The sequence below is a fragment of the Thalassophryne amazonica genome, chromosome 3, assembly GCF_902500255.1.
Source record: "Thalassophryne amazonica chromosome 3, fThaAma1.1, whole genome shotgun sequence".
NCBI classification, from domain to species: domain Eukaryota; kingdom Metazoa; phylum Chordata; class Actinopteri; order Batrachoidiformes; family Batrachoididae; genus Thalassophryne; species Thalassophryne amazonica.
Window position 1 is genome coordinate 130,858,536 of NC_047105.1, and position 27,722 is coordinate 130,886,257.

The following is a 27,722-nucleotide window of genomic DNA, read 5'->3' on the forward strand; positions in this document are numbered from 1 at the left end:
AAGTGTTACAAATGAGACTAGGTGAAATATTATATATGACAATCAGAGAAACATACAAACACTGATGTTTATGATCTTTATGAAAACTCTACAATCAACAGAATATAATTATGTAAATGCAAAAAATTTCAATATCTTTGAAACAGTAGCCAATCAGCCATTTCTGCTGTAATATTTGAATTCAGCATGCCAAAATCCATAATAAATCACATATTTTATTTCTGAAGTAGATTTTTAAAAAGTTGTAAACCATTGTAACCAGTACTGCTAAGAGCAGTAATTCCACAGTACTGCTGGAGTAGTAATCTTAAGAGTACCCGTCCCAAGTACAGACATGAGAAACACAACTGGTTAATCAGTATTTTAAAGCTAAAAGCCCAGAGAAAAACCTCTTAATTTGTTGTGCTAATGGCAGCTCGCTCTTTATTTTTGGCACAGCGGGCCGTCCTGCCAAGCCTGTGGAATGGGAAATGCTGCCTAGAAAAAGTCATATTTTTCAACAATAAATCTAAAAAGTCAGTGTATTGGTCCTGTGTGTATAGACAATCAACCCAACTGTTTGACTGTCAGTGGGATCAGCAGGACCAACAAGAAGATCATGAAAACCACTTTGAGTGTTCTGAATAATGATGCAGGTTGATGTGAACTGGAAGCTTTGTGTTCAGACATAATGTGAGTAAACTGTTTCTGATTGGTCCACAGAGTGAAGCAGCAGAGCTCAGAGGTTCTCGGGGTTCCATCTGCTCAGCAGCATCAAACACGCCTGAACCACAAGTTTATGGTCTGTTGAATTCAATCTGATATTATCGTTGAACAATTTGTTCATAATGTCTCCATGCTGCAGCAACAAACACTTTGATGATGTTTATCTGATTTATAGTCACGAGTGCATCATTCATTAATATAAATTCATTAATAAATTCATTATTATTCTTAATATATATGTCACGGACATGAATGAGTGAAGCTCTTCAGCATCTCACCATGTCATTTAGGTCCTTCAGACTTTTTCAGTAAATGCTTCTGGAGAGCATTAGAATGGCTAAAAATCTTAAGCTTCTGGGGGCTTGGCTTGACTCTCCCAACCCCCCCCCCAACTACAGCCCTCTTAGTCCCCTGCAACTTTAAGCATTTTCTTTATGTGCATTCTCACATGCCTGGACAAACAGTCCTCACCATCTATTTAGGTTTGTCACACTTTATTTTCAGTAAATACGCTGGGAGCATAAGCATGGAAAAAATCTTATGCTTCTGGGGGGCTTTGCCCACCTAGACCCCCCAACTACAGCTCTCTTAACCCCCTGCCACTTTAAGCATTTTTTTATGTTGATGCAAATTCATATTCTAACTTTTCAGCTACTTCACAGTTGGGCCGCACATGGCCAAATTAGCTAAACTTTCAGTTCTTTTTTTTTTTTAAGAAAACCTCTTCTAGACCACTCCATTAGGAAGCTGTATTTTACATTTTTAATAGAGCCCGACCAATATGGATTTTTTGAGGCCGATGCCGATAACGATATTTGGATGAAAAAAAAAATGCTGATAATCGATAAATTGGCTGATTTGCCGATAGCCGATAAATCAGCCGATATTTATTATTTTTATTTTTTATGAATAAAATGTTCTTTTTTGGACCCTTAACAAAAACGTTATTAGCTAAAAGCTGAAACTTTGACCTCATATTGATTAACTTTGCTCTATGTCAGGTTGGACCCCACTTCTTCATTTTCCATTCATACCCTCACTGCCTGCCTGGAGGAGACAAAGGCATGGGTGGATGGATGACAATTTTCTCCAGCTAAACAGCACAAAAACTGAAGCCATTCTCATTGGCACCCCACATCAACTGAAATCATCCCCCCTCAAAGTATTTTCATTCTCTGGCCACAACATTCCATTATCAACATCTGTTACAAACCTGGGAGTCTGTTTTGACCCCAACTTTTCATTTGACATCCATATCCAGCATATCTGTAAGACAGCATTTTCATCTCAGGAACATCTCTAAACTCCCCTCCCTTTCGTTGTCTGATGCTGAGAGGCTGGTCCACGTCTTTGTCTCCTCCAGGCTGGACTACTGTAATGCACTTCTCATCAGGATGTCTGGCAGAAATTTACGTCTCCAGTCCATTCAAAACTGTGCTGCCAGGATCCTGATGGGGGTGCCCAAAACTCAACACATTACTACCATCCTCAGTCCATTGGCTTCCTGTTAGGTTCAGGGTGGACTATAATATCTGCCTCCTGACCTATCAGTGTGTCTACGGCGGTGCACCAGTGTACCTCAAAGAACTTCCGTTCCCCTATGAGCCCATGAGACGCCTCCACTCAAACAACAGTCACTTCCTCCAGGTCCCCAAAACCAAGCTCCACAATGGGGGACAGAGCCTTTCAGGCAGCAGCACCACGCCTGTGGAATGCCCTGCCCATCCACCTGAGGGCGCCACAGTCAGTGGACTCTTTTAAAATCTTAAAACGTTTTTATTTCAGAAAGCTTATGAATTATAGTTGCTAATTTTAATTTATTTTAATTGATCCTATTTTTTTTTATTGTTGTTGATTGTTGTTTATGCTTCTGTTTAACTTCTGTGGCACTTTGAGATTTGTTTACAAATGTAAAGTGCAATATAAATAAATGTATTATTATATTATTACTTTATAACAGAGTAGAATTTTATTTTTTATACTTGTTTTTTATTGGTTTTCACAATTATAACAAAATACAAAATACACAGAACAATTGGTCAGTTGTCATCAATATACATTGTCCATTTTCCCCAAAAGTCTTTGTGTTTAGCTTCTTGCAACCTTAAAATAAAAGTAAGTCTTTCTATACTGTGAATTTCTTCAACAATGTCCATCCAGTTTTTAACTGTGGGGGGTTCTTGTTTGTACCATTTGCGTGTGATGGCTTTTTTGCTGCTCCCAACAAAATTTTAAAGTATACATCTTTTTTCTGAATCCCTGCTCCCATTACATACCCAAAGTATAATGTCAGTATTGTTCTTGGTATACTGTACCCAAATACCTTTTCAATTTCACTACCAACATCTTCCCAAAATTGGGACAAGTTTTGACACTTCCAGAAGATGTGTGCATGTCCCACATCCTGCTCTCCACACTTTCTCCAGCAGGGTTGGTGCAAGGATTGATGCCTTTTTTTTTTTTTTTTATCTTTGGTGTAATAAAATATCTGACAAAATTTTTCCAGCAGTAAATTTTCCAATTTCTTGAGCTAGTTGTAGTTACTTGAGATTTGCAAATATATACCACATGTCATTACTTATGTCCTCCTGCAACTCCTTTACCCATTTATCTCTAATATACAGTGTGATGTTCTCCTATTAGCTATCAATCCTTTATACAACTTTGATATGACTTTACTACTTTTGTTTTTATATGCATTATTTAATATTTGTGTAATTGCATTCATTTCACATGGGAGGTTTGGCTTTACTTCTTTTTAAATAATAGTCCCGTACCTGAAGGTACATATAGAAATCTCGATATGCTAAATCAAATTCTTTCTGTAGTGTTTGAAACCTTTCAATTTGGCCTTTTTTGTTATGTGGGCCGCTGAAGAGGAGGTACTGCTGGCCCACTACCACCAGAGGGCGCCCTGCTTGGAGTGCGGGCTCCAAGCACGAGAGGGCGCCAGACCCAGAAGAAGTGACAGCTGTCATTCATCCCATGCACCAGCTGTCACTCGTTCATCATCATCATCACCATCATAAAAGCCGGACTGCAACTCCACCTCCTCGCTGAGAAATCGACTACCGAGAGGTAATTTCTCTGCTGACTGACACATTGTGTAACCAACTGAACTTCTGTTGCAGCCGTTTTCCTGAAGTGTTGCCTTGTCTGGAGGATTGGCATTTGGTGTGAGAGTGACGGCTTCACCTCGCACCCCATCCCAGATAAGTGGTAGATCAGGAGCGAGAGTGTGTGATTTGGAGGTGGAGGTGCTCCCTCCTAACTGTGTACAGACTGTAGACCACTGAGTGTACGGATTTACATCTTGTCTCTGCTTTTTGCCAGCAGTACCAGGGTCGACAGCCGAAGACAGAGGTCACCTGGGGATTCGGGACTTGGCGGCTCCGGTGTTCTTCAGACCGTTGGTGGTGGAGGCCGTGTGGGACGCGGCCTCTCTCTCGTCGGGGTCTTCTATCTTCGAGCCTGCCCACACGTCACCTGGTGTTAATTGACTTTGCAATTTCTGTGTATTTAGTTGTGTATTGTCACAACAGTAAATTGTTACCTTTTGGCTTACTCATTGTCCGTTCATTTGCGCCCCCTGTGTGGGTCCGTGCTACGACACCTTCCCAAATTTTTTAAGAAATTTATTTAGAATGTTTAATCTTTTAATTGCCCATTCCTTGATTTAGAATTCATACTGCCTGGTTTAAAGTTTAAGTCAAAAGCTATCCAGCTAAATACTTTAATTTCTTCCTCTATTTTACATCTCTTTACTAATTTAAACCAAACCTCCAAGGTGAATCTAGTAATAGAGTCAAACTTATTTCTCTTTCCTTAAACATCTTCTTATTTGCTATCATAGCTTGTACATGGTCTACATTGCCTATTTCTATTTGTTTCCACTTTGTCATGTAGTTTGAATCACACCAGACCATGATATGTTTGAGCTGTGCTGCATAGAAATATTCTTCTAAATTGGGCATTGCCAATCCACCCTCATCTTTAGGAATTTGAAGTGTTGAGAATTTAATTCTAGGTTTGGCCCCATTCCAAATGAATCTAGAGATTTTTCTGTCCCACTCTACAAATTGATTGCTTGGTATTGGCACTGGCAGAGATTGAAATAAATATAAAATTCTAGGCAGCACATTCATCTTGATCATTTCAATTCTAGATTGTAAATCTAGCAAATGAATGTTCCATCTCACCATGTCTTGGTATATTTGTGTATTTAAAGATCTATAGTTAATTTCATACAACTTAACTCAGCCACATGGGGTGTGCAGCCAGTACATTCTGAGTGCCGGTCCCCAGCCCGGATAAATGAGGAGGGTTGCGTCAGGAAGGGCATCCGGCGTAAAACAAGCCAACCCAACTATGCAGACTCAGAATCGAATTCCCATACCGGATCGGTCGCGGCCCGGGTTAACAACGTCCGCCACGGGTGCTATTGCCCAACAGGGTGCCGGTGGAAATTGGGCTACTGCTGGGCGAAGACGATGAAGAAGAGGAGGAAAACGTTGCCACGAACAGCGGGAGAAGAGGAAAACTAGAAGGGTGGAAATGAGAGTGGGGACTTTGAATGTTGGTAGTATGACTGGTAAAGGGAGAGAGCTGGCTGATATGATGGAGAGGAGAAAGGTAGACATATTGTGTGTGCAAGAGACCAAGTGGAAGGGAAGTAAGAGCAGGAGCATCGGCGGTGGGTACAAGTTGTTGTACCATGGTGAGGACAGGAAGAGAAATGGTGTTGGGGTCATTTTAAAGGAAGAGTATGTTAAAAGTGTGTTGGAGGTTAAGCGAGTGTCTGACAGGGTGATGAGTGTGAAGTTGGAAATTGAAGGGGTGATGATGAATATCATCAGTGCATATGCCCCACAGGTAGGTTGTGAGATGAAGGAGAAAGAAGATTTCTGGAGTGTATTAGATGAGGTGGTGGAGAGTGTGCCCAAGCATGAAAGAGTGGTGATAGGAGCAGACTTCAATGGGCATGTTGGTGAAGGGAACAGAGATGAGGAAGTAATGGGTAGATATGGTATCAAGGATAGGAATGGGGAAGGACAGATGGTAGTTGATTTTGCAAAAAGGATGGAAATGGCTGTGGTGAATACCTGCTTTAAGAAAAGGGAGGAGCACAGGGTAACATAAGAGTGGAGGAAGGTGCACACAGGTGGACTACATTCTTTATAGGAGATGCAGGCTAAAGAAATCACAGACTGTAAGGTAGTAGCAGGAGAAAGTGTCACTAGACAGCATAGGATGGTTGTTTGTAGGATGACTTTAGAGGTAGAAGAAGAAGAAGAGAGTGAGAGCTCAACAAAGGATCAGATGGTGGAAGCTGAAGGAGGAAGACTGTTGTGTGAAATTTAGCGAGCAGGTGAGAGAAGCACTAGTTGGAGGGGAAGCAATTTTGGACAACTGGAAAAGTACTGCAGATGTGGTGAGGGAGACAGCTAGGGCAGTACTGGGTATGACATCTGGACAGTGGAAGGAAGACAAGGAGACTTGGTGGTGGAATGAAGAGGTCCAGGAAAGCATAAGGAGAAAGAGGTTGGCGAAAAAATTTTGGGATAGTCGGAGAGATGAAGAAAGTAGACAGGAGTACAAGGAGATGCGGCGTAAGGCAAGAAGAGAAGTGGCAAAAGCAAAGGAAAAGGCATATTGCGAGCTGTACAAGAAGTTGAATAGTAAGGAAGGAGAAAAGGACTTGTACCGATTGGCCAGACAAAGGGACAGAGCTGGAAAGGATGTGCAGCAGGTTAGGGTGGTAAAAGATGCACATGGTAATGTGCTGACAAGTGAGGAGTGTGTGCTGAGAAGGTGGAGGGAATATTTTGAAGAGTTGATGAATAAAGAAAATGAGCGAGAGAAAAGGCTGGATGATGTGGCGAGAGTAAATCAGGAAGTAAAAGAGATTAGCAAGGAAGAAGTGAGGGCTGCTATGAAGAGGATGAAGAGTGGAAAGGCAGTTGGTCCAGATGACATTCCAATGGAGGCATGGAAATGTCTAGGAGAGATGGCAGTAGAGTTTCTAACCAGATTGTTTAATAAAATATTGGAAAGTGAGAGGATGCCTGAGGAGTGGAGACGAAGTGTGCTGGTTCCTATTTTCAAGAACAAGGGTGATGTGCAGAGCTGCAGTACCTACAGAGGCATAAAGCTGATCAGCCACAGCATGAAGTTATGGGAAAGAGTAGTAGAAGCTATTAGAAAACAGGTGAAGATCTGTGAGCAGCAATATGGTTTCATGCCAAGAAAGAGCACTACAGATGCAATGTTTGCTCTGAGAATACTGTTGGAAAAGTACAGAGAAGGACAGAAAGAGTTACATTGTGTTTGTGGACTTAGAAAAAGCTTATGATAGGGTGCCAAGAGAAGAACTGTGGCATTGTATGAGGAAGTCTGGAGTGGCAGAGAAGTATGTTAGGGTAGTGCAGGACATGTACAAGAATAGTGTGACAGCGGTGAGATGCGCAGTCGGAATGACAGACTCATTCAAGGTGGAGGTGGGATTACACCAAAGATCAGCTCTGAGTCCTTTCTTGTTTGCAGTGGTGATGGACAGGTTGACAGATGAGATCAGACAGGAGTCCCCATGGACTATGATGTTTGCAGATGACATTGTGATCTCACATTGTGTAGTGAGAGTAGAGAGCAAGTTGAGTCTAGTCTGGAGAAGTGGAGATATGCTTTGGAGAGAAGGGGAATGAAAGTCAGTAGAAGCAAGACTGAGTACATGTGTGTGAACGAGAGGGAGCCAGTGGAATAGTGCAGTTACAAGGAGTAGAAGTGGTGAAAGTAGATGAGTTTAAATATTTGGGGTCAACTGTTCAAAGTAATGGAGAGTGTGGTAGAGAGGTGAAGAAGAGAGTGCAGGCAGGGTGTCATTCCACTTCTAAAACATGCAGAACAAGTTGGTGAACATACATGATGATCACCATGATCTACGAGTAATGGCGTCCATGTAGTGGCGTGCCAAATATTGATCCTTCACCATGAAATTGCATTGTTCCTTTTGATGGCTTTAATTTTGTCATATCATCATGAAAATTGATACACAGGTCAAGAATGACGACCTCTTTCATGTGATAGGGGCGTTGGGTGCAGACAGTATTCACTGATGCCTGTGGTAAACAGACGTTCATGAATGAGGTGCTGTGATTCTTTCAACTTGTGATGTTTGCATCACAAGTGAGGGGGAGCCTCCGCTCACAGCAGAGACTTGAGCCAGCACCTAAAGACACCCAACCAATGGAATACACCTGCAACAGACCATGCTGATCCTGGATCAGCCCAGCCACACCAGGCGCTGCAACTCAACAATCTGATGGATGACCTCTAGCGCAGAAACCATGATCTGACAGAGCAACTGTGGCGCAAAGTGCCAGTGTCACAGAGGGACTTTTTTTTAGCCACAACAAGGAATTAAAGTATTTTCAGATGTCGTTTTCAAAAATCAGGCTTTATGTGGATACGTTTTTTGTCAGCCTGTGATGATGAATCCCACTGAGACAAACAAGTAAGACTTTATATGTACGCTGCATGTGATGGTTTCATATTTGAGACAATCTATTCCCATGAGTATTGCAGCCTTCAGCCAATCAATGGACAGTGTTAATGGGCGCATTTCGACTTCTGAGTAAAATGCAAGAAATGTGTCAACAATCCACAACGTACCGACAACATATGTCCCTCATGTACAGGATGTATGAGTCATATGCTGGCATGCACTGAAAATTTTCAGCATGCCCACCACATTGAACGCTGCACAAAGATCCAGCAGCAGCACTGTGGTGGGATCAGAGTCCATCACCAACTTCACAATAAATTTCATGAGGTGGATGCCTCAAGAATTAGAAAGCCTAAATTTCTAAGGAAAGCTTCAATTAAGCTTCATGTTGTTTTTGACTGTTTTTAAACAGTAAATTTTTTTCAATCATTGCAGGTGTCTGACCAGCTGTTTTCATGACAAAATTGTTACTAAATACAAGACACACTTTAATGTGTGTGAGAGGAAAAAAAAAAAAAAAGGTGTTGGCCTCAGAAATGCTCAGACAGACAACCAACAGAGATTCGAGTTTGTCATGTGACACAGAGGAATGCTGGGAAATCCCATGTGACAGCATGTTGTTGTTTCTGTGAAGGTGTGAAGTCTGCTATGGATCAGTATGAGGACACAGAGAAGGGACCCCCGAAAACCGGTCTGTGTGGGGACCATGAGCTCCAGATTAAAGACCAAAGGTGAGACCAGGACCTGAAACTGAGTCGTTATTCACACTCAGAGCTCCCATCGCCACACCGTCATTATTTACACTCGGAGCTTCCATCGCGCCACACCGTCATTATTCACACTCGGAGCTCACATCGCCACACCGTCATTATTCATAGTCAGAGCTCACATCACAACACCGTCACTATTCACACTCTTGAGCTCACGTCACAACACCGTCATTATTCACACTCGGAGCTCACATCGCACTATTCACACTCGGAGATCATATCGCACTATTCACACTCGGAGATCACACCGTCATTATTCACACTCTGAGCTCACATCGCCACACCGTCATTATTCACACTCTGAGCTCACATCGCCACACCGTCATTATTCACACTCTGAGCTCACATCGCCACACCGTCATTATTCACACTCAGAGCTCACATCGCCACACCGTCACTATTCACACTCTGAGCTCACATCACAAAACCGTCACTATTCACACTCTGAGCTCACGTCACAACACCGTCACTATTCACACTCTGAGCTCACGTCACAACACCGTCACTATTCACACTCTGAGCTCATGTCACAACACCGTCACTATTCACACTCGGAGTTCACGTCACAACACCGTCACTATTCACACTCGGAGATCACACCGTCACTATTCACACTCGGAGATCACATCACAACACCGTCATTATTCACACTCAGAGCTCACATCGCCACACCATATTGCTGTTCACTAAGTATGTGATGTTTAGCCATGAACTCTTTTGTCCATAATTTAGAAAATTGTGGTAACAGTGAGATTGGCCTGTAGATTGAAAACACGTTTATCACCAGATTTGAATAACTGCATCACTATTTTCATTTTAGAAGGAAATTTCCCTGTCAGTAATGACAAATTATAAATATACGTTAAAGGTTTAACAATACAATCAATGATTTTTTTGCCAAAAACATATCAAAATCAGTTGATTTTTTTCCCCCCTTTTAATTCATGAACTATGACAATTATTTCAGTTTCATCTGTTTCTTTAATAAACATTGACTCCAGAAATGTTTTGCTGTTGTCCAAGGAATACATTTTAGGGGATACAATTGAATTTGCTAAATTTTTACTCACATTGACAGGATAATCATTGAAATGATTTGCTATAGTATTAGTGTTTTTCAAATAAGCTGGATAGTCTTTATTTAAAAGCTTCTAAATACCTTTAATGTTAGGTTTTTTTTCCAATAAATCACCGTAGTACTGTTTCTTACAAGTTCTCAAAATGTTACTTTTTTTGTATATCTTATATTTTCTTTCAGTTTCGTTAGTTCTAATTTTTTTAAACTGCTTGTACAATAAGATTTTCTTTTTACATGCTTTCTGAAGCCACTTTGTAATCCATGATTTATCAAAATTTCATTTATAACCAACATTTGACACAGCTGGGCAATGTTTATCGTATAAATTGGAAATAATAGAAATAAATGATTCGCATGATTTATCTATGTAAATGTCACACCGTTTTTGATGCATTAAATCCATTCTAAGATTTTTTTTAATAGTTACATTTATTTTCCTTGTAAATTTGTGGTTACGCTATAATCGTATTTATGAATGATTCAAAAGCAGCAAAACCGGCAAATGATAACTGATGTCATTAATAAGTAATCCCGCCATTAAATTCCCTACAGTAACATTTGTTAATATATTATCAATAAGTGTGATGAATTTGTAGCTATCTTAGTTAATAATAATACATGTTATTTGGAGGCAACTTTCAAGTCACCCAAGGTCACCTTACAAAAAGTAAGTTTAAACAGATGGGTTTTGAGTTGGGACTTGAATGATGTGATGGAGTTTGATTGTCTTATGTGTGGAGGGAGGGAGTTACAGCGTCTGGGTGCTGAGCAGCATGGTAATGAGGCGTGAGGTGGGATGGTAAGCAGTCCAGTAGAGGTTGAGTGGAGGGTGCGGGAGGGAGTGTACTCATGCAGGAGATCAGCGAGGTAGGTGGGGCTAGGTTATGGAGAGCTTTGTAGGCGAGGAGGAGGGTTTTTATACTTGTATGCTGTAATGTACAGGGAGCCAGTGAAGCTGGATGAGAACAGGAGTGATGTGATCAGATGATTTGTTGCGGGTGATGATCTGGGCAGCCGAGTTCTGGATGAGTTGCAGTCTGTTAATGAGTTTGTTAGGGAGTCCAGTGAGGAGGGCGTTACAGTAATCCAATGCGAGATGTGACAAAGGATGTGAACCAGAATTTTGGTGCTGGATTGGGACAGGGATGGATGAATGTCTTCCAAGCAGGTGATGAGAGAGGTGGAAGGGATGGCAGCAGTGGGTTTGGAGGAGATGTAGACCTGTGTGTCATCGGCGTAGCAATGAAAATGGATCCCGTGGTGACGGAGGAGTGTGCCCACGGGGAGAAGGTAAATAATGAAAAGAAGTGGACCCAAGACTGACCCCTGAGGGAAATGCAGTGAAACACCTGAACACCCAGACATGTGCTTCCTTAATTGCAATGAATTGTTGACGGTCGGTGAGGTATGATGTGAACCAGGAGAGTGCAGCACCAGTGATCCCAATGCAGCCAGGCGGTCCAGGAGCAGTGGATGAGAGATGGTGTCGAATGCTGCGCTGAGGTCAAGTAGGATGAGGATGGTGAGTAGTCCGGAGTCAGCTGCACGGAGATCATTGGCACTTTTGATCAGGGCTGTTTCAGTGCTGTGTTCGGGACGGAAACCAGATTGGAAGGGTTCCTAGAGGTTGTTTTGTCTCAAGGTGGGACTGTAGTTGTGCGGCAACCACCTTTTCAAGTGTTTTGGAGATGAAGCTGAGGTTGAGAAGGGCCGGGGTAGTGATTGAGGTCAGCTGGGTCAGCACTGGGTTTTTTTCTACTGCCAGGTTAGAAGTAGTGTTGTTGTTCAAGACACAATGAGAGCGACTGGTTAGGTATGATGTTATCCATGTATGGACATTGCCATTAATCCAAAACTGATTCTGCAACCTACCGAGTAGAATATTGTGATCCATTGTATGAAATGCAGTGCTAAGATCTAACAGCACCAGAATTGTAGTGGTGTCTGAATCCATTGCAAGCAGTAGATTGTTTACCACTTTGGTCTTAGCTGTCTCTGTGGAATGATATGTTCTAAATGCAAAATGCAGCGGCTCAAAAAGATTATTCTCAGTAAGGTGGTCCATGAGCTGCTGCGAAACTACTTTTTTCCAGAATTTTAAAACAAAATGATAGATTTCATATCAGCCTATAATTTTTCAATACACTAGGGTCAAGCTTAGATTTCTTAAGTAATGGTTTAATCATTGCAGCTTTGAAACATTAGGAACAGATCCTGAGGTTAATGACAGATTAATCATTTCCAACACAGATGGCCCAAGAGTGGGCCACAGGTCCTTAAGCAGTTTTTGCTGGTATAGGGTTGTATAAGCAGGTTGTGCTTTTAGCAGATGTAAGTTTTGTCACCATTCCTAGTGAAATATTATCAAATTCGGTAAATCTAGGTAGTATATTAGTGGTGACACCCACCTCGATAACAGGGTGTAGTGGCCAGACTAAGGCTATGCTGGGATAAATTTAACCTAATGTCATCTATTTTTTTTTCTTTCCTCAAAGTAATCTAGAAATCTTGGGTTGTAAAAGGAGAGCAATTTACAGGTATTTGTCCATGAATAAGTGTTGCCACCGTGTTGAATAGGAACTTTGAGTTATGCTTGTTTTTGTTAATCAAATCAGAGTAATAGGCCCGCTTTGTAGCCAGTAGTGCATGTTTATAGTGTAGAATAGCATTGCCCCCGCGCGAGGGTGGAGTACTTCTAGTTTTGAACTATGCCATTTCGTTCTAGACCTCTAGCTTTATGCTTGAGACCACGTAACCGATCATTGAACCAAGACAACTGTGCCTTGGGGGTGTGTGGTTTTAATATAGGTGGAGCGATCATGTCAAGTGTGTTTGTGGGCGCTGGGTTGAAGCTGTTCACAAGACTGTCTACTGAATAGTCATTTTCTGAAAGTGACGCTAAAATATCAAGCAGTCTGCCTCCAAGTTCAGTTGTAGTTGAAGAGTTGATGCATCTCTGTGATGATATATAAGGCTCTTGTTCCAGTAAACACAGCAATAACACTGTAAACTTAATAAGTGAGTGATGTGAAACCACTGACGCAAGAGGTATGACGTCAGTATTTGTGACAGCCATACTGCAAACGAGGACCAAATCCAGGGTGTTTTCGACTAATGTGTGTCAAACCCCAAATGCATTGCCCGAATCCTAATACATCCATAATGTCCATAAATGATTTGCAGAGGAGGTCAGACAGCTTATTTATATGAATGTTGAAGTCACCAACAATCAGAATGCTATCTGCACGGGTTGACAAATTAGAGATAAACTCACCAAATTCATCTAAGGTAAAAATTTGTGGAATTGGAAAGGAGTGTTGGCGGAGGTTTGCACTGTCCGAGCGTGGTGCTCTAGTTTAATTAATTTCCAGCTGAGCCTCAGGGACCTCCATACAAATCTGAGGCCAAAAGAACTTTGACCAGACACAAAGGAGAGTGTGTCCAAGTCCAACAGCCTTGGACACTGTTCTACATTGGTCAGGTGCATGCTCCATATTTCACAGCAACCTTGTCCAATCTTGCCGTGCACTATGCGTCCATCCCTTCACCATCCTGTGGTGTCCTCCCTGAGTTTTTGCTCACACAGGGAACAGAGAATGGACTCTGCCCCTTTGTAACGGGGTATTAGAACACAAATTGCCCAAGTTTGATCCATTTATAGGCAGTTACTTTTTTTACTAGTTTGGGAGGTTGTGCAACTTATCTTTATCTCAGACTTTCATAGGAATCAAAGCTCTAAACAAATAAAAAGTAACTATCATTTATGTACATGTACAGTACAACAGTAGGTACATGACGACAATGCACAAAATCCTCAAGTAAGGAGCTGATGATACGGGAAAAATGGTGCAACTTCTACTGCAGGAAATTACGGTTGTTTTTGAGAAGCGTGTTTTGTACTCAAGTACTTTTTAGCACTTGAACCTTTACTTGTAAATGAGTATTATTTCAGCAGTCCAGCAGTACTTATACTCAGTGGTGGGCACAGCTAATCAAAATGTAGCTTTGATAATTGCTATACTGCTAACTGAAAAGTTAACTTTTAAACCGTTAAACTGGATAACTGCTAAAAAGAATTTAGTGGAAGTTGCAGCTAGAGTATTTTGTACTCAATAAGTACTTTTTAGCACTTGAACCTTTAGTTGTAAATGAGTATTATTTCAGCAGTTTAACAGTACTTGTATTTAAGTACATATTTTCAGTACTGCTCAGAGCTTTGTGTGTGTTCCAGACCACATCAGGACACAGCGCCCTCTGCTGCACCTGAGCCTGAACTCAGCTTGGTTTCTCTGAAGAGTGACAGGTCTCTGAGACTTTTGATTCGTTTTAAAGGACCACGACTGTCTGCTGGAAAGAAGTGAGCTCTGAAAGTTTCATTTTTTTCAGGGTTATTCATGATCTGAATTTTAGCATCAATAGGAGTTTAATTATTATATAATACACACACACACACACACACACACACACACACACACACACACACACACACACACACACACACACACACACACACACACACACACACACACACACACACACAGGATCATGAAGCTGAGCATGTAATAAACATACACAGGCATCTGTACACACAGTTTACAAAGTGTGAATGGATGATAAATCTCAGGACAGTAACTCTACCGTTGTTTAATTTATTTCCAGCTGAGCCTTGGGGGCCTCCATACAAGTCTGAGGCCCAAAGAACTTTGACCAGACACAAAGGAGAGATGCTGATCACTGGAGGTTTAAAGGATGGTTCAGAATTGTCTGACCCGGATCAGCACATCAAAGCCGTCATTGGAGAGATGGCCATGTATAATCTGGCCACGGCTACTTCACTGCAGTGGCATGTCAAAGGTGCTGCGTGTAGGAGCTTTAGGTGTGCGTGTTGGGCCAGTTTGGCTGACACACCCATGCGTGGCTCATTATTCATGGCTTATTATTTGGAGGGGCTGAGGCAGGATCATGTGCTGAAAAGAAACCTGGGGTTGTTCTTATTTTCTTCAATTAGTGATGAGTAGTAAGATGTCCTAGCTTTACGGAGGGCTTTTTTATAGAGCAACAGACTCTTTTTCCAGGCTAAGTGAAGATCTTCTAAATTAGTGAGATGCCATTTCCTCTCCAACTTACAGGTTATCTGCTTTAAGCTGCGAGTTTGTGAGTTATACCATGGAGTCAGGCACTTCTGATTTAAGGTTCTCTTTTTCAGAGGAGCTACAACATCCAAAGTTGTCCTCAAAGAGGATATAAAACTATTGATGAGATAATCTATCTCACTCACAGAGTTTAGGTAGCTACTCTGCCCTGTGTTGGTATATGGCATTGGAGAACATAAAGAAGGAATCATATCCTTAAACCTAGTTACAGCGCTTTATGAAAGACTTTTACTGTAATGAAACTTATTCCCCACTGCTGTGTAGTCCATCAGAGTAAATGTAAATGTTATTAAGAAATGATCAGACAGAAGGGAGTTTTCAGGGAATACTGTTAAGTCTTCAATTTCCATACCATAAGTCAGAACAAGATCTAAGATATGATTAAAGTGGTGGGTGGACTCATTTACATTTTGAGCAAAGCCAATCGAGTCTAACAATAGATTAAATGCAGTGTTGAGGCTGTCATGCTCAGCATCTGTGTGGATGTTAAAATCGCCCACTATAATTATCTTATCTGAGCTAAGCACTAAGTCAGACAAAAGGTCTGAAAATTCACAGAGAAACTCACAGTAACGACCAGGTGGACGATAGATAACACCAAATAAAACTGGTTTTTGGGACTTCCAATTTGGATGGACAACACTAAGAGTCAAGCTTTCAAATGAATTAAAGCTCTGTCTGGGTTTTTGAGTAATTAATAAGCTGGAGTGGAAGATTGCTGCTAATCCTCCGCCTCGGCCTGTGCTACGAGCGTTCTGACAGTGTGACTCGGGGGTGTTGACTCATTTAAACTAACATATTCATCCTGCTGTAACCAGGTTTCTGTAAGGCAGAATAAATCAATATGTTGATCAATTATTATATCATTTACTAACAGGGACTTAGAAGAGAGAGATCTAATGTTTAATAGACCACATTTAACTGTTTTAGTCTGTGGTGGAGTTGAAGTGCTATATTATTTTTTCTTTTTGAATTTTTATGCTTAAATAGATTTTTGCTGGTTATTGGTGGTCTGGGACAAGGCACCGTCTCTACGGGGATGGGGTAATTAGGGGATGGCAGGGGGAGAGAAGCTGCAGAGAGGTGTGTAAGATTACAACTCTGCTTCCTGGTCCCAACCCTGGATAGTCACGGTTTGGAGGATTTAAGAAAATTGGCCAGATTTCTAGAAATGAGAGCTGCTCCATCCAAAGTGGGATGGATGCCGTCTCTTCTAACAAGACCAGGTTTTCCCCAGAAGCTTTGCCAATTATCTATGAAGCCCACCTCATTTTTTGGACACCACTCAGACAGCCAGCAATTCAGGGAGAACATGCGGCTAAACATGTCACTCCCGGTCCGATTGGGGAGGGGCCCAGAGAAAACTACAGAGTCCGACATTGTTTTTGCAAAGTTACACACCGATTCAATGTTAATTTTAGTGACCTCCGATTGGCATAACCGGGTGTCATTACTGCCGACGTGAATTACAATCTTACCAAATTTATGATTAGCCTTAGCCAGCAGTTTCAAATTTCCTTCAATGTCGCCTGCTCTGGCCCCTGGAAGACAATTGACTATGGTTGCTGGTGTTGCTAACTTCACATTTCTCAAAACAGAGTCGCCAATAACCAGAGTTTGTTCCTCGGCAGGTGTGTCGCCGAGTGGAGAAAAACGGTTAGAAATGTGAACTGGTTGGCGGTGTACAGGGGGCTTCTGTTTAGAACTACGCTTCCTCCTCACAGTCACCCAGTCGGCCTGCTTTCCTGGCTGCTCGGGATCTGCTGGAGGGGAACTAACGGTGGCTAAGCTACCTTGGTCCGCACCGACTACAGGGGCCTGGCTAGCTGTAGGATTTTCCAAGGTGCGGAGCCGAGTCTCCGATTCGCCCAGCCTGGCCTCCAAAGCTACGAATAAGCTACACTTATTACAAGTACCATTACTGCTAAAGGAGGCCGAGGAATAACTAAACATTTCACACCCAGAGCAGAGAAGTGCGGGAGAGACAGGAGAAGCCGCCATGCTAAACCGGCTAAGAGCTAGTAGCTGCGCTAAGCTAGCGGATTCCTAAAAACACACAAAGTGAATAATGTGTAAATAATTTAGAGGTGATTCAGCAGAGGGAGTGCTTTAGTTAAGGCACGTGAAGATTACACTGTGAAACAAATCGTTATCTAGCTAACTAGATCAATCTAACTGCGCAGATTAAACAGCTAACAGATACAGCAAAACACCGCTGTGCTCCGTAACAGGAAGTGATACAATACCGCAGTGAGAGCCAACCACCAGAATAAGCCAGTTAATGAGAGCTCACATCGTCATACCGTCACTAATCACACTCAGAGCTCTCAGGGCTCACATCGCCACAACGTCAGTATTCACACTCAGGGCTCACATCACCACACCGTCATTATTCACACTCAGAGCTCACATCACCACACTGTCATTATTTACACTCAGAGCTCACATCACCACACCGTCATTATTCACACACAGAGCTCACATCGCCACACCGTCATTATTCACACTCAGGGCTCACATCGCCACACTGTCATTATTCACACTCAGGGCTCACCATCGCCACACCGTCATTATTCACACTCAGGGCTCACATCGCCACACTGTCATTATTCACACTCAGGGCTCACATCGCCACACTCAGGGCTCACAACGCCACACCGTCGTTATTCACACACAGAGCTCACACTGTCATTATTCACACTCAGAGCTCACATCGCCGCACGGTCATTATTCACACTCGGAGCTCACATCGCCGCACCGTCATTATTCACACTCGGAGCTCACATCGCCGCACCGTCATTATTCACACTCGGAGCTCACATCGCCACACCGTCATTATTTTCTAAATCCATATTGTTGTTAACTAAGTATATGATGTTTAGCCATGAAATCATTCAGCGTCATTACAAATACCTTTTCCAGAATTTTAGAAAATTGTGGTAACAGTGAGATTGGCCTATAGATCGAAAAAACATGTTTATTACCAGATATGAACAATGGCATCGCTTTGGCTATTTTCATTTTAGAAGGAAATTTCCCAGTCATTAATGACAAATGATAAATATAGGTTAAAGGTTTAACAATACAATCAGTGATATTTTTTATCAAAAACATCAAAATTTAAGCTATCAGTTGATTTTTATCATGGAGGACAATATCTAATGAAGAGTTTGCTAAAATAATGCCTCTTAGACCACCCACAGTTAAAAGTTTAACAATACAATCAAGCTTTTGGACAACCTGGATCTTGTAGGGAAAGAGCCTGAGCTCTCCCCACAAGATCCTTTGGATAGAAATAGCGCTGATATTTAATTCTGAAGATGCCCTGTTCTCCGAGTGGACTTCCCTTGACTAAGATCAAAAGCCTACCGGACAGCTGCAACATTCTCCTCACTCTGCTCACTTCAGGGTCTTCCTGAACGGGGTCTATCTATCACAGATCCAGTCTGCATGAACTTTCTGTGGGTGTTGAGGATGATGTTTCGGTCAGGTGCATAATGAGGTCCATAGAGTGCCTAAAATTGTCACTGCACTGCAGTCACGCAGATTGAAGCACCTCCATCCATGCAGTGATTTTGCATCTCTGTTCTAAAGTAAGCATGGCACTTCAAGGAAACAACGGAACACTACTGTCATGGCCCCTCCTCTACTGCTGCAGGGGCGGTTCCACCTGCAGGCAGAGGTGGGCCATGTCTAATTGGAGTCACCTGGGGCTCATTATAAGAACAGGGCTCCAACAATACTCATCCCCTCAGCTTCTCCAGCTCTGACGTGAACTGTGAACTGTCCAGGATTTTCTCAGCCTGCGCAGGGCTGTTCCCTTCCCCCCCCCAGGCTGTCAGACAAGGCCGTTGATGGCGCTGAACTGGCTGCCTTCCGGAGTGTTCTGATAAACTGGTCCTTTCAAATCTCGGTTGTCGTCCTGTGTCCTTGTTTTGTCTCTGTGATTATTGTTTTTTGTGCTGATGGGATTTTTTTTTTCCTCATTGCCGCTGTGTAATGCAGCGGCTATGAGGGTTTTTTTTTTCTTCTCCTTTTCCCTCGTGTTTTGCTTTCATATATATGTTTTATGTACTGGGCCGGCCTATGTGTTGTGTGTTATGTGTGTTGTTTGTTATGGGTTGGTGTTGGTTTGCTCAGCCCTGCTGTTGACCAAGGCAGGGATGTACATCTGGAGCTGGTCCCCGGGCGCCTAATGGCGACCTCTGCTCCTACTGGCAAATAGGATGGGTTAAATGCAGTAGCCACATTTCATTGAGCAGGAAAGTTCTTCTGTTCTGTGCATATGACAATAAAATTTCCTTGATTCCTTGATTGATTCTCTCGGCTTGCTCCTACAGGTTACATCTTTGGTTTGGTTAGGTTTGGGTTCTCACTCAGTCATATTTGCACGTACATGTTCACCCATCCATGCACTGCATGCAGCCTACATGCTGACACATCACACCCCATTGCCTTTATTTTTATTTGAAGTTAATTATTATTTACAATAAAACTCTTTTGATTGGCCTAAACTTCATCTCCCCTAATTTGTTTGGCACAAGCTTGGAGCCAGATTCGTGACACTACAGATTTGTACTTGAAAAAATTCTCAGTCACTGAAGAGGGCAACAGCACAGGATTAACGCCCAGCATCGTATACCTGCAAAGAAAAGAGAAAATAAAATCCATCAGTGACTTTTGAAACACCCTATATAATCAATAACTGTTGATGAATTTGTAGCTATCCTAGTTGGATGTGATATCAGCATGTAAAACTGAGTATAATCAGCATAGCAATGAAAGGTAATCCCAAAACACCACAATATTTACCCAAAGGATGTTATATAAAGGGAGAAAAGCAGGGGGCCTAAGACTGACCCCTGTGGATCTCCATGTTTTGTGCCACCAAGGTTAGAGGTAGTGTTATACAAGACATAATGAGAGAGACTGGTTAGGTATGATAACAGCCATGCAAGGACAGTCCCAGTAATCCCAAAATGATTCTCCAACCTATCAAGTAGAATATGATGATCCACCGTATCAACTGCAGTGCTAAGATCTAACAGCACCAGAACCATAGTGTTGTCTGAATCCACTGCAAGCAGAAGATCGTTTACCACTTTAGTGAGCGTTGTCTCTGTGGAATGATGCATTCTAAGTGCAGACTGCATCGGCTCAAAAAGATTATTCTCAGTAAGGTGATCCACGAGCTGCTACAAAACCATGTTTTCCATAATTTTAGAACAAAATGATAGATTTGATATCAGCCTATAATTTCTCAATACACTGGGGTCAAAATTAGATTTTTTATGTAATGGTTTAACTTACTTCACGGCAACCTTGTCCAATCTTGGTGTGCACTATGCATCCCTTGACCATCCTGTGGTGTCCTCCCCGAGTTTGTGCTCACACAGGGAACAGAATGGACTCTATCCCTTTGTAACGGGGTATTAGAACACAAATTGCCCAAGTTTGATCAGTTTATAGGCAGAAATGTGTTTTGTTTTTACAAGTTTGGGAGGTTGTGCAACTTAACTTTATATCAGACTTCACAGAAATCAAAGCTCTAAAGAAAATAAAAATAACTGTCATTTATAAGTACATGTACAGTACAATAGTAAGTACACGACAACAATGCGCAAACATCCTAAAGTAAGGAGCTGATGATACAGAAAAAAATAGTGTGATTTATACTGCAGGAAATTACGGATGTTTTTGAGAAGAGTGTTTTGTACTTGAGTACTTTTTTAGCACTTGAACCTTTATTTGTAAATGAGTATTATTTCAGCAGTCCAACAGTATTTGTACTTAAGTACATGTTGTGTGTGTTCCAGACCGCATCAGGACACAGCGCCCTCTGCTGGACCTGAGCCTGAACCCAGCTTGGTGTCCCTGAAGAGTGACAGGTCTCTGAGACTTTTGATTCATTTTAAAGGACCACGACCGTCTGCTGGAAAGAAGTGAGTGCTGAAAGTTTCATTGTTTCAGGGTTATTCATGCTTTGAATTTTAGCATAAATAGTTCAGTTATTATGTAATATATGCACTCAAACATGCAGGTGCTTGGTGAAACATAGAAAGATGCAGAGGACAGGGAGAGATGGAAACAATGGGGGGAAAAAAGCCAGCAGGCCAGAGAGCCTTCTCTTATCGTGCACCTGCCTTGTGGAATGATCTCCCTGGAGAGATAAAACAGTCAGATTACGCAGAGACATTTAAGTCCAGTCTAAACATGCACACCCTCTCCCTCTCTTATGGCAAGCATACCAGTGTAGTATGGAACTATGCTTCCTCTCTTTTTAATTCATATTATTAGCAATGGAACAGGTCTCTGCCTCACTACATCTGAATTCTGCGTCTGTTAGTGAAACACAGGGCTAGTTGCCGGCAACTACCTTAGCAATTGCTTTGCTTCCCTGTTGATTTACTGTTGGTGAAACCATGTCTCAGATATAAATATTTCTGGTCGACTGATTTGGTTCTTCTCTCTGTCTGAGGCACTGACAACACTAATGACAGATACTGGCCCTGCACCCAGGGCACCGGCCTGATCTTGAGATGCCACACCTGTTGCACCACTGACCGGAGGTCCTGCCCTGCCAGCCCAGTCTCACTTTTTTCTTTTGTCCTCCCGTCACGAAATGAGTGAATTTTTCGTGACAGGTTTTTTTTAACTCACCATTACTAACCCTACTCCTACCCCCAACCCTAACCTTAACCATAACTTAATCCTACTACTTCCCACCACCCTAACCATAACCACCCCCGATGCCCCAGCTTCACTTTTAATTTCTTGCAGCCATCACAGAATGAATTAGAATTAATTTGTGCTGCTGTGATGAAAATGAGCCGCTTTTCATCACAATATCACAAACCAATAGATTAATGTATATTTCATGCTGCTGAATCACGACTTACTGTGAGACCAGGTTGGCCCTGCAGCCAACTGGTGCTGGACATGAATGCCTATGTGTTAGAGACCCACGATGGACTTTTAAATTAAGGAATCTGTTTTTGTTACTCTTCTGTTTCTTCTGTTTGTAGAGAAATTCTTGGACAATCTGTAAATACCTTGTAACTGTTAGAATGGTTTAAGCAGTGGGTCACCCCTCTGGGTCTGGTCGGCTTGAGGTTTCTTCCTCAGAATCACCGGAGGGAATTTTTCCTTACCACTTTCGCCTGTGTGCTTGCTCAGGGGGGTTGGTAAGGTTAGATCTTACTCGTGTGAATCGCCTTGAGGCAGCTTTGTTGTGATGGTTCAGGGTCACCTTCAGCTTTCAGGCTCCTCTCCTGTGGAACCAGCTCCCAATTCAGATCAGGGAGACAGACACCCTCTCTACTTTTAAGATTAGGCTTAAAACTTTCCTTTTTGCTAAAGCTTATAGTTAGGACTGGATCAGGTGACCCTGAACCATCCCTTAGTTATGCTGCTATAGACTTAGACTGCTGGGGGGTTCCCATGATGCACTGAGTGTTTCTTTCTCTTTTTGCTCTGTATGCACCACTCTGCATTTAATCATTAGTGATCGATCTCTGCTCCCCTCCACAGCATGTCTTTTTCCTGGTTCTCTCCCTCAGCCCCAACCAGTCCCAGCAGAAGACTGCCCCTCCCTGAGCCTGGTTCTGCTGGAGGTTTGTTCCTGTTAAAAGGGAGTTTTTCCTTCCCACTGTCGCCAAGTGCTTGCTCACAGGGGGTCGTTTTGACCGTTGGGGTTTTTACGTAATTATTGTATGGCCTTGCCTTACAATATAAAGTGCCTTGGGGCAACTGTTTGTTGTGATTTGGCGCTATATAAATAAAATTGATTGATTGATTGATTGATTTGGCGCTATCCAAATAAATTGAATTGAAATTGAATTGAATTGAATTGACTGATGTGCTGTGGCGTACCCTGAGGGGAGCAGTTGAAAGAGTTTTGTTAAACAATATATATAATTAATTCTTTTAATAATTTTACAAGTGGAATTTTCAACAGTTATGTTGTGCTAAGCCCCCAGTGTTCTGGTACAAAAAAACAAAACAAAAAAAAACAACTCGATCCATGGCTTACTGATCTGAAAACCGTGAACATTGCAAAATGGTCAGAAAGTGAACTGTCCAAGACCTGTTAGTATGTCTAGGAGTTTAAGGTCCAGCTGTTTGTTTGCTTTGCACCGGGAAAAATCCTGCTGATACAGGTTCAAGTATAATTTTAGCATTTCTAAAACAGGCAAAATTCCTTTGTGTTTATTTGTTTAGAACACAAACTGCCTGAGTTTGATCCATTTTAATATTGCATCAATAAGGTAGAAAGGATTATTTTCTTTTTTTTTTTTCTTCTTTGTTACTAATTTTGAGGTAATGCTACTTACCTTTATATCAAATTTTCTCAGGAATCAAAGCACAAAACAACATACAGTGCATCTGGAAAGTATTCACAGCACTTGACTTTCTCCACCTTTTGTTAGGTTACAGCTTTATTCCAAAATGGAGTAAATTCATTTTCCCCCTCAAAATTCTACTCACAACACCCCATGATGACAACATGAAAAAAGTTTTTTTTTTTTTGTTTTTTTTTGCTCATTTATTAAAAAATAAAAACTAAAGACTCAAGTCTTCTTGAATATGATGCCACAAACTTGGTGCACCTATCTTTGGGCTGTTTTGTCCATTCCTCTTTGCAGCACCTCTAAAGCTCCATCAGGTTGGATGTGGAGCGTCAGTGCACAGCCACAGATCTCTCCAGAGATGTTGAATCAGATTCAGGTCTGGGCTCTGGCTGGGCCACAATGACATTCACAGAGTTGTCCTGTAGCCACTCCTTTGATATCTTGGCTGTGTGCTTAAGGTCATTGTCCTGCTGAAAGATGAACCGTCACCCCAGTCTGAGGTCAAGAGCGCTCTGGAGCAGGTTTTCATCCAGGATGTCTCTGTACATTGCTGCATTCATCTTTCCCTCAATCCTGACTAGTCTTCCAGTTCCTGCCACTGAAAAACATCCCCACAGCACGATGCTGCCACCACCATGCTTCACTGTAGGGATGGTGCCTGATTTCCTCCAAACATGACGCCTGGAATTCACACCAAAGAGTTCAGTTTTTGTCTCATTAGACCAGAGAATTTTGTTTCTCATGGTCTGAGAGTTGTTCAGGTGCCTTTTGGCAAACTCCAGGTGGGCTGTCATGTGCCTTTTACTAAGGAGTGGTGTCTGTCTGGCCACTCCACCATACAGGCTTGATTGGTGTATTGCTGTAGAGATGGTTGTCCTTCTGGAAGGTTCTTGTCTCCCCACAGAGGAATGCTGGAGCTCTTATAGAGTGACCATCGGGTTCTTGGTCACCTCCCTGACTAAGGCCCTTCTGCTCAGTTTAGATAGGCGGCCACCTTTAGGAAAATTCCTGGTGGATCCAAACTCCTTCCATTTATAGGTTATAGAGGCCAATGTGCTCATTGGGACCTTCAAAGCAGCAGAAATGTTCCTGTACGCTTCCCCAGATTTGTGCCTCGAGACAATCCTGTCTTAGAGGTCTACAGGTCTTTCCTTTGACTTCATGCTTGGTTTGTGCTCTGACATGCACTGTCAACTGTCACACCAGGTTATATGTCAATGGACTTCATAAAGTAGTAAGAAAAGTGTGACTTATACTCCAGGAAAATACATTAGATTTTGAAAAGAGGCCTTAAAAAACAAACAAAAAAAAACTTTATTATTTCAGCAGCCTAGCAGTACTTCTAGTTTAGTACATATTTACCGTATTCTTTCCACCACTGCTCAGAGCTTTGTGTGTTTTCCAGACCACAGCAGGACACAGCGCCCCCTGCTGGACATGAACCCAGCTTGATGAATGACAGGCCTGTGGGACATTTGATTAATTTCAAAGGAGAACGAGCGTCTGCTGGAAAGAAGTGAGCTCTTACTGACACTCAAATCTGACTGTCTTCATGCTTTCATCATTAATTGTCCTCTGAATTTTAACATACATTGGAGTTTTCTTACTTTCTTAACTAACACACACACACACACACACACACACACACACACACACACACACACACACACACACACACACACACACACACACACACACACACACACACACACACACACACACGACCATGAAGTTGACTGTGCAATAGACAAACACAGGAATTTTATATCCCCCTGATCGTCGGGGGCCTCTGTTCAAATCTGAGGCCTAAATAAATATTACCAGACACAAAGGAGAGCTGCTGGTCACTGGAGTGTTTAAAGGATGTTCAGATCCTGTTCAGCACATCAAAGCCGTCATTGGAGAGACGGCGCTCTGTGCACATAACGTGGTCCCTGAAGATGTGTTCCGTTCTCAAGGAACCATGTTGTTGTTGTTGGCACATGTTGTTGTCAAAGCCTGCGAGAAGATATGCTTATAGTCATGGCACGTTGTCGCATCAAGATCCCACATCTGAGCTAAGAACAGAACAGCTTCTGATGTCAACTTAGAGATTGCTCTGTTAATTATCATTGTTATTATTGAGTTGGAATCTTTAAATTGACAGCAGGTGTGAGTGTCAATGTGTTTGTCTGTCTATGTAACCCTGCGATAGACTGGTGTCCTGTCCAGTCTCACACCTTATGACTGCTGGGATAGGCTCTGACCCCCGGTGACCCTTAGGGTAATATCTCACTGGGGTGTGAGAGCCTGAGGACAGCATCCATGAGGAAATTGGTGCAGTTCAGTTTGAGGTTTGCAGCTGTTCACCATCCCCTCACCTCACTCGCGTGCAGCGCTCACATGTCACTTGATTTTGAACAGACCAGACGGTTCCCTTTGATGACCTCCCTTGCCCGATAGTCAGGTGGTGCCTTGTACTCCTCAGTGCTTCGCCTCTGCACCTTGAACGTGCACAACATGTGACACAACTTGTGAGGGACTGACACATTCTTTTCCTTTGATATGGTCAGAGAGGATCAGCTCTTCTGGAAGCGTCTGAACACTCCAGAAGCCTCCAGCCCCTCTGCTCTGCAGATGTGCACGCGCGGGCTGGACACATCCTGCCCGACCTGCACAAACCAGAGTTACTGTTTTTTATTTATTTATTTATTTACTCGTATTATTCAGGGGGCTGAGATGGATGTAAGTTGAATGCTCTTGGTTGGCGACCTCCCGCTGTGCATGCGTGCACACTGTGCAGGATGGACAATGTCAGCACTCGTGCTTCATTCCTCTTGCTTCATTTAATATCACAAATGAGAACAGAAAAATAAACAAGTGATAACTAAATGGTGAACAATGAAAACACAGACTGCAAAACAAGAATGGAACTGAACCATGGCTAAAGTATGAAAAGTAATAAAGAAACAAAGTGGCAAAGCAAAACAGAACAGAGAGTAAACACGTGACCAAACATAAAACAATGAATTAATCAAAGCTGGGGCAGACAGTGAAAGAAAAGGGGGAAAAATGGAATAAAACCCGGATCCAGGTCGAAACCTGACACCTACAAACCTTTTATCAACCATTTTGGGACACTCACCAAGACTGAAAAATCCAAAATGATGCACAAGATGGAAAAAAAAAAATCACTGTAAACAGCAGATCCAAACCCAGAGATGCATGTACTGATGATGCCATGTTTGTAAATCTGGAGTCTGTTCAGTGTTTCAGCAACACGTTTTGAAATTGCAAAGGTCATCCTGACACAGTTGTTGAAATTTGCTCAGACAGTTGACTTTGTTTGTCACACGTACAAACGTCCTTGAGTCAAACTCACTCAACGTGACACGCAGGGGTCCGAGTGTAGGGATGTTAAATTTCTCATCAAAGGTCTGACCAGAAGCTCCCATCAAACCTCCAAGCTGCTCTCAAATGAAATAAGTTCACGTTGGCATTGTTGACGTTTCTTGCTGATGAATGAAAAAGTTGCAGTATGTTGAGCAGACGAGTGGCCAAACTTTATTCGTAGGTTTGGAAGAACATGTGAACATGTATAACCCCAATTCCACTGAAGTTGGGATGTTGTGTGAAATGTAAATAAAAACAGAATACAATAATTTGCAAAGCCTCTTCAACCTATATTCAATTTAATACACCACAAAGACAAGATATTTAATGTTCAAATTGATAAACTTTATTGTTTTTGTGCAAATATTTGCTCATTTTAATATGGATGCCAACAACACATTTCAGAAAAGCTGGGACAGTGGTATGTTTACCACTGTCTCTCACAGCACTTTTGTTAAGATATGTTACTAATATGCTACTAAGGATATACCCCTTTTGCTGATATTGAAAGTGTTACAAAATGAGACTAGGTGAAATATTATTATATGAACAATCAGAGAAACATACAAACACTGATGTTTATGATCTTTATGAAAACTCTACAATCAACAGAATATAATTATGTAAATGCAAAAAAATTTCAATATCTTTGAAACAGTAGCCAATCAGCCATTTCTGCTGTCATATTTGAATTCAGCATGCCAAAATCCATAATAAATCACATATTTTATTTCTGAAGTAGATTTTTAAAAAGTTGTAAACCATTGTAACCAGTACTGCTAAGAGCAGTAA

At 42.0% G+C, this 27,722-nt stretch overlaps 1 protein-coding gene and 1 long non-coding RNA gene across 2 annotated transcripts in view; one reads left to right on the plus strand and one right to left on the minus strand.

Moving 5' to 3' along the window:
• Positions 1-27,722, plus strand: part of LOC117507616 (NACHT, LRR and PYD domains-containing protein 12-like) — a 175,923-nt gene that overhangs the window by 27,684 nt on the left and 120,517 nt on the right. Inside the window, exons 5-7 of the mRNA XM_034167442.1 lie at positions 14,286-14,411; positions 21,024-21,149; positions 24,964-25,074. Of these exons, the coding sequence (XP_034023333.1) occupies positions 14,286-14,411; positions 21,024-21,149; positions 24,964-25,074 (363 nt within the window). The remainder of the gene's footprint in view (positions 1-14,285; positions 14,412-21,023; positions 21,150-24,963; positions 25,075-27,722) is intronic.
• Positions 14,156-25,159, minus strand: LOC117507617. The gene is made up of 3 exons (XR_004559796.1): positions 25,146-25,159; positions 21,878-21,881; positions 14,156-14,317 (listed from the first exon to the last, which is right to left on the minus strand). It is a non-coding gene; the product is annotated as an uncharacterized LOC117507617 (long non-coding RNA).